This window comes from Tachysurus vachellii, chromosome 14 (assembly GCF_030014155.1).
Source record: "Tachysurus vachellii isolate PV-2020 chromosome 14, HZAU_Pvac_v1, whole genome shotgun sequence".
NCBI lineage: Eukaryota > Metazoa > Chordata > Actinopteri > Siluriformes > Bagridae > Tachysurus > Tachysurus vachellii.
In genome coordinates this window covers 16,274,662-16,285,062 of record NC_083473.1, presented here as the reverse complement: position 1 = coordinate 16,285,062, position 10,401 = coordinate 16,274,662, and the positions used below count along the sequence as shown (strand labels likewise).

Sequence of the window (10,401 nt, the reverse complement as noted above, 5' to 3'; positions counted from 1 at the left end):
ATGTTTAATATACAGTGATGTTCCTGACAGGGAAAGAGACTCCATACATACTGTTTCTGACCATTTTAATTTTTCCTTCAGTTAGATCTGAGGCAAAACACTGACATTTGCTTTAAGTTTTTTTTATTTTTTTTTAAATTTCATTTCATTTTTCTAATACAATTTTCTAAATAAAAAAAAACTTCACAACTGTCATCTGATACTGTAATTAATTGAAAAACAGAATAAAAAAGAATGCTTAGAATGCTGTGATTGATAGACATGGACAAGCTCCTGAAAAGGAAGGTTTCATTTGGTATAAAAGTGATCATTTGTAGTCTTTTATTTATATACATTATATATTATCTGCAAAAATTTGCAGATTCAGTATCAAAGATGTCATGATCTAAGTTCTTGAATACCATTAAACTGGCTGAGGTGGAAGCGGCTTTCTGTGTGTCTGACCATCGCACGCAGTGCAACAAAACCAGATAGAGCCTGCAAAAAATACAGCACAAATAAGAAACATTTAACAAAGAGCAGGTTATAATTTGTTTTGAGAGCTTTTTTTTTCTTCACCTCTGTTAAAATGAACAAGGCCATAACTATATGAACCCCTCTTTCCAAAGGCTGGATGAGTATTGCTTCATTGAAGAGCTGGAACAGAATCAAAGGAAACTGCAGAAGGAGGCTGAGGAGCCAAAAGCCAGCCAGTTCAGGGACCTGTAATGATCCAGTGTCTATAATATATATTATACTTTATATATGTGTGTATGTGTTTAAGTATGAGCGTTCAGACAAACTACAAAAGAGTTTACCTTTTCTTGCAGATTACCTGCATAGCCCAGGTAGAGCCTGATAGCCTCGATGAGAGTCATTAAAATTAAAATGGTAATTAGGATGAATTTGTAGTAATCAGGGAGTGCAGGATACTGAGAGTGAGTAAGAGATCATTAATAACAACAACAATAATAACAACAACAACATTAACAACAACAATAACAAAACAATAATAAGAATAATAACAATATTAAAAACAACAAGAGTAACAACAATAATAACAACAACAATATTAACAACAACCACAACAACAATAATAATATTAACAACAACAACAACAATATTAACAACAACGATAACAATAATAATAATAATAATAATAATAATAATAATAATAATAATAATAATAATAACAACCTAGGCATGCTCTACAAACTGTTAGCATTCATTACTTACTTTGAGTTGCAGCATTACGACTTCACTAATCCACCACAAAGGAAAGAAGCACATGTTGAAGAACAGAGCCATCTGAAGAGGCAGATTAGATACAACATCTGTATCTGTGGAGTGGAGCTGCAGTTAGTACACAAACACTATACCCGCCTATATGCTGTTACAGTTTATCATGTCCTAACTAACAGCTATTAAACCAGTCAAAGTTAGCTGGTTAGCGACGCTTTGTTTAATCAGTAGAAGGCTGGATAACTGGTAAAAGTAAATGAACAGTTAGCCTAGTTAGTTAGACAGCTAGCTTTGGCTATCATTAGATGTATTTTGATTAGAGTCGTGCAAACTCACTGTGATTCAGAAACGAGATATGATCTTCAGGCGAAAGTTGTGAATGACCCTGATTTACGAAAACACTTCGTGAAAATTCCCCCAAACGCCTTCTTATGGGTTCAGGGAGATCCATAGTGCAAAGCTAAAGGCGTAACTACCAAACACAGCCGCTAACAACAGTGATGAGGGCGAGGTGCGTTCAAGAGTCCAAACGTGTGTTTAAGAGCCGCTATTCTCACATTGTGGGGGTGAAAATTTACAGACCACCTCATGATAGAAGGACAGATTTATTTAATGAACTTGATCCAAGTATCCAGACTCTTTTTATCCTTGAATAATCCACCTACTGTACACACCCCAAATCAGATAACACTGTGCTAAAATCTGAAATATAGATTTAGCTTATAAAATAGAAATCACATTCGAACTGACATTTCCTAATGAATTAATTTACAGATTCATTTTGGTTAATCCTGGCCAGTTCAATGGTTGATCTTAAAAACAAAGGGAATATATCTTTGATAGCAGGATGCTGGTCTATTCTGAAACGTAACATTAATACAAAGTTCCACAAACTTCTTGGGCAAACCAGCCATTGTTATTCTCCCTCCTCTAGCTTCCTGTAGGTACCACATCGGTTTTAAAATGCTGATGCTCCAATTCTTTTCTATTTCTCCACTGCTTCTCTCTTTCTACCCATCCTGAGGCATGCAGAAAGTGTACCAGCTCCGATTGTCTTCTGTATCATGAAGATTTTGGATCTCCACTGAGATGAGGCCGACTCTGTGAGGCGACTTCTATGTTCCAGCTCCAGCGATACTAAAGAGGAGATGCCAACTCGATGTGGCCTTTGAGGACAACAATCTCCTCATCAATACAACATTTGTCAGACTGTATATTTATAATCACACACTCCGGTGTCACCCATATGAGGATGAGGTTCCACTTTGAGTCCTTTGGTTCCTCTCAAGTTTTCTTCCTTTACCTTTCAAGGGAGTTTTTTCTCACCACAATCGTCTGTCACCTCAGACTTGCTCATCGGGGATAAATACAAACACAATTCAATATATCTAATATTAACCTTGAATTTAGTATTATATTAATCTTTATATTATTTTTTATTATAACCTTTTGGTCTACTGTATGTTTATGTTCTGTGAAGCTGCTTTGAGACAAGGTCAACTGTAAAAAGCGCTATACAAATAAATTTTAATTGAAATGAATTAATTGAATGCTTGCCTACAAATCCAAAAATCGACTAGCACCCAACTATCTAATCACACTCTGCACTAAACCGTGCTCCCTCAAATCCTCTGTCACTGCGTGACTAGACCACCATCTCTCAGGGTGCAAGGAAGGCATGTATCAAGACTCTTCTCTATTCTGGCACATAGGTGGTGGAATGAAATTCCATTAGATGTCCAAACAGCTGAGTCACTGGCTGTTTTCAATCGACTAAAGGCCTACCTCTTACTGGAATACTTAAATTAGCACTTATTTTAAAAATATTATTTATATTATTAGAAAATATATATTCTATGTGCTTTTCATACCATATTAATATCACCTCCACAATAGACTTTTTTAGAAGGGCATCTGCCAAATGCTATAAATGATAATACAAATGCTCAATGACCATCTTTTTTCCTTTTATTTATTTATTTTTATTCCATGTCCAATTTTCATTCAAATTTAATGCTTGTATAAAATTTGTCTGATTTGACAGGGAAGTTCTGTTAAAAAAGTTCTGTCTCTGTAGAAAATATTGCTATATTATTGTGCATCTTAAATATAAACCTTTGAACTTATATTTAACAGCAAAAAATCCAGTATACTGCTGTGCCAAACATACCTTTTGGCAGGTTGGGGAAATGTGACATTTTATTTCAATGCTTAGTGCCATGTGTCAGAACAATGAAAAATAATAAAATAGCATGTAAGGGGGGCACGGTGGCTTAGTGGTTAGCACGTTCGCCTCACACCTCCAGGGTTGGGGGTTCGATTCCTGCCTCCACCTTGTGTGTGGAGTTTGCATGTTCTCCCCGTGCCTCGGGGGTTTCCTCCGGGTACTCCGGTTTCCTCCCCCGGTCCAAACACATGCATGGTAGGTTGATTGGCATCTCTGGAAAAATTGTCCATAGTGTGTGATTGCATGAGTGAATGAGAGTGTGTGTGTGCTCTGCGATGGGTTGGCACTCCATCCAGGGTGTATCCTGCCTTGATACCCGAGAATAGTTCGGATAAGCGGTAGAAAATGAATGAATGAAAAAAATAGCATGTACACCTTTAATTTAAAGTCGCAGTGGGTGTCTTTTTTACCCCATTTGTAAGTGATTTCATGTGGGATTGTAACACCTAGATTGGAACCCTTAAAGAGTGAGTTCCATTGCCCTTGTTACATCAATACACAACAGGACCCAAGCAACACCTTTAGTGATTAGAACTTTTTTCTTTGGGGTTTGGAAATTTCCTGCAAGGTATTCATCACAATTTTATTATAAGAGATGAATGACACCTTGCAAAAAATAAAACTGGCTAAGTAACATCAGTGATAATTACCTTTAATAGATAAAACAATGCTTATTATTTTGACTTGTCAAGTCAGTAACTCACAGAAAGAATATTTTCATATTATAAAGCAACTTTATTGCATACCTTCAATGTTGTTTCATTCACATTAAGGGATTGGTAGCACCAAAAGTTTCATTAAATTAAGGGAATATTAAACAGTTTCACAGCTTATAGAAGCACAGATTTAGGAATAAAACATTTTTAAAGCAAATAAGTATAGTTCTCGAAAATACTGTGTGTAACGCCAGCGCCACAATTCTTATTTTTTTAAGTAAACATAATGCAATAATAAGTTGTTAAATCCATATAATACAATAAACATGCAGTAAAATATTGGCAATCATACAGAAGTTAAAGAATCATCATGGTTGGTGAGGTTCCACTGTATAATATCTGAGACAGTCTTTATACTGTAGAAGCTTTTCAGCCAGGCGACTTTGTCTCACTCTTGTATTTAATGCACTCAAATCTGTGTACCTGCAGACAGAAACCTACAGATGATGTAGCTGATATAATCAGATATAATCATATACTTTATATGTGGATGATGTAGTGTAGCTCGATGTGTGCATATAATCCAAATGTAAAGAACAAAGAACAAAATGATAAATTACATCCTACCTGTTAGATATTTTCCAAAGTATCAGGATGTTTATTACCATCAATATTGCTAAAATAAGAAAAAATCTCTCCATGTTGCCATTGTTTAATGTATTTGGATAAAAACTTCCTGAAAACAAAAAAAAGGCAAAGTTTCAGTCATGCACAGTGACTTTGTCAATTTGTATGCTTGCTTTAACTCAAAAATATTATCTACTTTCCTTACATGTTTGAATTGGTAAAGGATCTAAAAATGAAAGTGATTTACCACCAGACAGAAAGTAAAAGAACTGAATCAGAAGAGCACCCAGAAAACATCCTCCACCATAGGAGAGGGTTAGGAATTGTAAGGAGATCCCTCTGAGGTTGCTGGGAGTCAAACAGAAAGAGATAACAGAGCCTGAGTAGAGAAATAAGAAATAAAAGTCTGAAGTAGTTCAATAAAAACTTATTTAAAACAGTTTTCTGAATTTTGTACATAAGACTGAATGCTTACATGCTGGTGTGACAAAAGCCTCCGCCACACCCAGTAAGATGTACTGAGGTGCAAGATGTATGCAGGACATTGAGGACACTTGAAGCGTTGTTCCTGAGATAGTCTGATCCATCTGAGGATAGTGCTTTCTGTGAACCTCTGAAATACCTGCAATTAGTGCAGACAGAGCTGCACATACATGTCCGATTACTGGAAAAGAAGATGGCACATTGGTTAACTTTACATGATTACGATTTTGCTAGTTAACTTGAAAAGGTCACAGTAAAGATGCCTACTCATGAATTTAACTGGGGAGGGAGGTGTTTTCTTTAAATACTGGTAACAGATGCTGACAAACTCCAGTAGCGGTGCTAAAATTAGAAGTGGCAAAATACTGATTACGTTCATAGCTGCTATTGGCAGCATGACACCACTAAGGTTGAGGTTTGAATGCATTGTCTGGAGATAGTATCCTGATGGGATCTGTAAATAAACAGACACAAGAAAAAGAATTGACAGCTATCGGATAGAAGCCTGCATTAAAAAACAAAAAACAGTGAAGACACATTCTATGATTGCTGTACTTGACATATATATATATATATATATATATATATATATATATATATATATATATATATATATATATATATATATATATATTTGACACACATGAATTGAAGATGACATCTGAAGTCATTTTGAAAAACTCCAAGCTAATCTGAATGTAGCAGAGATTACTTGATCGTTAATTTCTGGAGGGACTGATCAACAATGATCACTTCACAGTTTGTTGAGCCACATTTTCTACACTTGCTATTAAATTTCTTATAACAAAGATATCACATCTGAATTCACTTCTTAACTCATTCAGATATCATATTCAAAAATTTCTTCCATGCATACTTGCCTGGGTTATACAAGCCCGGTAGAGCAATTGCAGTCCAAAAAGAGGAAAAAGCTTGACCAGAATCTTAACATTTTCTACTTTGGTCTCACTGTAGCATCCTCCATTGTTCTCTTTGGCACGATCAAACCAGTCAGTCACATCTCCACTCAAATGACGATAACGGAGGCAGCACATTTGTAAAGAGTTTAGAAACACGCCCATTGTTGTAAGCAATGAACCACCTGTATATCCCCCAAAACAGAGAACATTCCGGAAGTAATGTTTAGTAACTCTCATGTTCAAGCCAAACAACCAGTTAGTCTACACAATATTCAAGCTTAATCCATGTGTATTCTAACATCATTATTTTAATATTCTTTTGTATTTACTGGGATCTTAATAACAGTGTTTCCAGGTGTGTTTTATTGCTACCTTTTCTAGGATGTAGGATAAGATTGCTGCGTGCCATATGAATGCCAATGAGTCCCAAGAGAACAGAAGTGAAGGGAATGAAAAAGCCCAGGTTTTTGCCCACAGACTGTTGAATATAGGCGATCCCCAAGAAGATGACTGTAGCATTCAGATTAACTAACCAGTAGATCCTGTGGGTGTAATGTCCAGATATGGGTTATAAACAAAACAAATACAGACTCAAAGAACCAATGTAGTGGCTGATAAAACGACATACTAGCAGTTACAAAGAAATGATAAGCGAATTTCAGTCAATTCAGTCCATTTTTGAAATTAGTGAATTTCTTACCAGTTAAAAAAAGATTGTATCTTCTTTTGATTATAACCTTGAAGGTTATTGACTCCCAGTGGGCAGAGGATAGCACGTATCCCCCCAATACCACAAGCAGCAGCCAGCAGCCCTGTGTAGAAGAGAATATGTTGTATATGTGGCTCAAGGTGATGTATAACATTGTGTGTGTCGATGTAGAAATCCTCAAATGGAAATGCAACTACAGGGAGCAGTGCTGTGCCTAAGAAAGAAATGGCATAAAGGCATAAAATCAATAACTGGTGTATCACATGCATTAAACCTAAGATATGTCAACATAATTATACATATACAGATTCATTCACAATTGTTCATTATTTCTTTTATTTATTTGTTTTGATGATATGGATTTAAATTACGTGTGGATCTGTTCATGATGCACATGCAAAGAAATTCATATGTGTAGAATTATTGACTCTTTATATCAAAGAAAGATTTATTAGGTTCACTCTGGAAATATATATGATATAAAGTCACTAGTTTTCTTTGAGACTAATAATAATATGAAATAAATCTCAATGCACATGCAGATAGAATCACAAGCCTAGAAAATCATCAAAACTTGTCTCTTGTGGCCAACAACAGTATCAAGAATCTCCAATAAGTCAAGTTGTTCAGACAAGAAAATAAAATTAGTTTACAATAAAACTTAAAAAAAAATCTCTAAATGACAGTTATCTATTAACGTTTACATTTAATATTATGCTCTCAGTTAAATCTTTACATTCATATTTTCCAAAGCATCCTTATTTAACCTTTGCTAGAGCTAAAGATTTTAAACTTTAAGCACATTTAGAACTAAGAGCTTTTCGAAAATGAACTGAAAAGCAATTTAACACTTGTTGACTCTTAGATTTATGACTCACCAAAGAAATGAAGTAGTGCACAAAGGTAGAAAACTTTTTTCCTTCCCAAACACGTCTCTGCAATCCATCCGGCAAGAACAGGTGTTAATGTACTGGCTCCTACAAAACACAGGTTTACTGTGGCTGCTTGGTAACTGTCATATCCCAGTTTGATGGTGCAAAAGAGGATCATATTACACACAATCCCAAAAAAAGTGAACCTCTCGATTAACTCCACAAAAAGAACACAGATGATCGCCTTTACTTTCTTTCGAGGCTTTCGTGGGATAACTTTCCCTCTTCTGTGGCAAGTGGTAGCGTCCTTCTCTAGCAGACGGCCATCATGAAGGCCGGCGACATTCAACGCTACCATGGTTCTTCAGGAACTATTCCTCTGGAAATGTTGTTCAGGGACGTGTATATTCCCTCTATCCGTGCTAGGTAAACAGGAGGTGCAATATCACACTCACCCGTGACGTCTCACGTGTAATAATGGGCCATGGCTGTGATGAAAAAAAGCAAAGTCATCTGCACATGCAAGAGTGCATACTCAGCTTTCACTACGAGTTCTGAGTAATGTTTGTTCACCTATTCTCCTCACTAGTGTATGAACTTCTCCTTGCTGGGGTCAACTCATTAAGAAAGCAGACATGACGCCAATGTGATGGCAGGAGATTTGATGGTGAAAGTGCTGCCAGGAATGTGTGACATATTTCTGTAATTACTTGTTGGTAGATCTAAATGATGTTTTGTTTTTGTGTTAATACTCTATCTAACCAAAAATAGGGCAGTCGGCCGAGTTATTCAGTTGTGATGGTGTACTGTAGTTTAAGAATTAACTGATTCTGTAAATCTCTACCAACCACACCAATGCTTACTAGTAATTTTCTTTTTTTTTATTTTCTTTTTTTTTCTTTTTTTGAATTAAAAAAAAAAGATCTCTGTTTATAATGCATATTTTATACAAATCATTTTTTATTCTGTACAATTGTAATTTGCATCTGTGTTTTGCCTGCAGAGTGCTGACTAAAATAAAACTAAAAAAACTTGAATATGACTAGAGGAGCCAACATCATGTCACAGGTTAGTGAGAATAAACATCCCCTGTGTTAGAACTATTTTGCTCAGTGCAGACAATTAGATGGATGACATTAAGTGTGAATTCATGGTTTATTAATTTTTGGAATAAGAAGCTCTATAATCAGTATGTTTTTTTAACACGTACATATCACATTGCTCTCACTAAATCATGAAGTACTTTTATCATAAGTCAACTGGAATGTAAACAGTAGGTCACACCCTTACTGAAATACAACCAGTACACGGAAGTAACTCAGAAGTTATTTAGGGTTATTTATGTTTAATTGTTGTTAAATAGTTGTCACTTACTCATTTAGGCCCCAACTTCCTACCCTTCCCTTCCCAAGAAGATTCAATAAACTATAATAAACACTTAATAAACACATTAACAAGCTGAAGATAACTAGATAAATTATATCAAGAAGAAAATTTAACCAGTATCTTACCAAAAGATGGGAACCCTGTTTAAACCCATTTTTGCCATTGACAAAAAGCAAACCAGATAAATGGTGTTGTTGGGTGAATCTGTCAATCATCCTATGAAACTAAAGAATATTTCTTCCAGAAAATTTGTGTCCAGTTCAATGATTCATTCATTCATTCATTTATTTTTACTTTATCCATATCAGGGTCACTGGGAACAAGGCAAGAGAATTTATCCAGGATATGTCAGCAGTCACCCACAGTCAGACGCTCACATTTAGGTGCAAAGCAAATTGGGAAGGGGGCATGGGTCAAGTAACAGCAGAGGGGCAACTGTGGTTGGCCAACCAAATTTCAGTGGCCTCCCCAGCCAGTGGGCACACCCAAATAACCACAAAATGATTCTAGATTAGACTGGACTCTATAAATAGAATTCACAACCAAATGGCTATTTAAAGTACCTCCGTTCTATTAGGGAATGTGCATGCTCTTAATAAGTTTACATGAGTTCTTTTAAATAAACAAGTATTTAAAAAAGTGTTTGCTTTAGATCAGTCAACATACAGACACATTAGCTTGTGAACTCTTTAATATTCACTGTACACTTTGGTGTTTTAAGGAAGAAAATATACATTCAATTCAATTCAATTTATTTGTACAGCACTGACATCAATCATCTGGTTAGATAGTCGTTGAACTGTCAAACTTTCTTTCCCCATTTTGTAGCTCGAATCCCTTCCATTGTAAATTGAATGTAAATTGAATTGAATTGAAGCATCCTCATATTTGTCTAAATTGCAGGTAGGCTTTGGACAGCTTTATGCATAGTGGACAATTTCACTGCTCAAGCATATGTCCATATATGAGATTTGTCAGAATCGTGACTAACAAATTAACCTTTTTTAGGGATGCTGAGAATGTAAATGATGACTGAAGGCTATTGTTAGTTCCAAAACTTTATTAAAACTGTGTTCTTAAAGAGATTGAAAGGATTTGTCATTTCATCAAAAGAAGGCATCCTGTTAAAGTTTTTTTTTCTTGTTGTTGTGCTTTTCATGTTCCCGTCTCAAACTCTGTGTTCTGGATTGCTGCAGTCGGTGTACTGGACTCAAACATTTCTGTCTGAGCTCACCAATTATAAGCACAGAATGGGCCAAACTGGTGTTGACTGGGCGTGAATGGATCTCAGCGCTAGCAG

The 10,401-nt window shown here is 35.7% G+C and overlaps 2 protein-coding genes across 3 annotated transcripts; both read right to left on the bottom strand.

Moving 5' to 3' along the window:
- Nucleotides 1-190: 190 nt before the first annotated feature.
- On the bottom strand, nucleotides 191-1,739 carry tmem17 (transmembrane protein 17). 2 transcript variants are annotated; one of them, XM_060886975.1, is made up of 5 exons: nucleotides 1,558-1,739; nucleotides 1,216-1,319; nucleotides 798-842; nucleotides 559-702; nucleotides 191-477 (listed from the first exon to the last, which is right to left on the bottom strand). In XM_060886975.1, the coding sequence occupies exons 1-5, from the start codon at nucleotides 1,670-1,672 to the stop codon at nucleotides 379-381; spliced, it is 507 nt and encodes a 168-aa protein (XP_060742958.1). In that variant the 5' UTR covers nucleotides 1,673-1,739; the 3' UTR covers nucleotides 191-378. The 2 variants fall into 2 exon arrangements, with proteins under 2 accessions (XP_060742958.1, XP_060742957.1); XM_060886974.1 differs by having other exon boundaries at nucleotides 198-477; nucleotides 798-911.
- A 2,988-nt stretch (nucleotides 1,740-4,727) lies between these two features.
- Nucleotides 4,728-8,078, bottom strand: slc15a5 (solute carrier family 15 member 5). Its single transcript, XM_060886264.1, has 8 exons — nucleotides 7,722-8,078; nucleotides 6,835-6,946; nucleotides 6,507-6,676; nucleotides 6,096-6,316; nucleotides 5,482-5,668; nucleotides 5,207-5,395; nucleotides 4,979-5,110; nucleotides 4,728-4,840 (listed from the first exon to the last, which is right to left on the bottom strand). The coding sequence occupies exons 1-8, from the start codon at nucleotides 8,071-8,073 to the stop codon at nucleotides 4,728-4,730; spliced, it is 1,476 nt and encodes a 491-aa protein (XP_060742247.1). The 5' UTR covers nucleotides 8,074-8,078.
- Nucleotides 8,079-10,401: the final 2,323 nt, after the last annotated feature.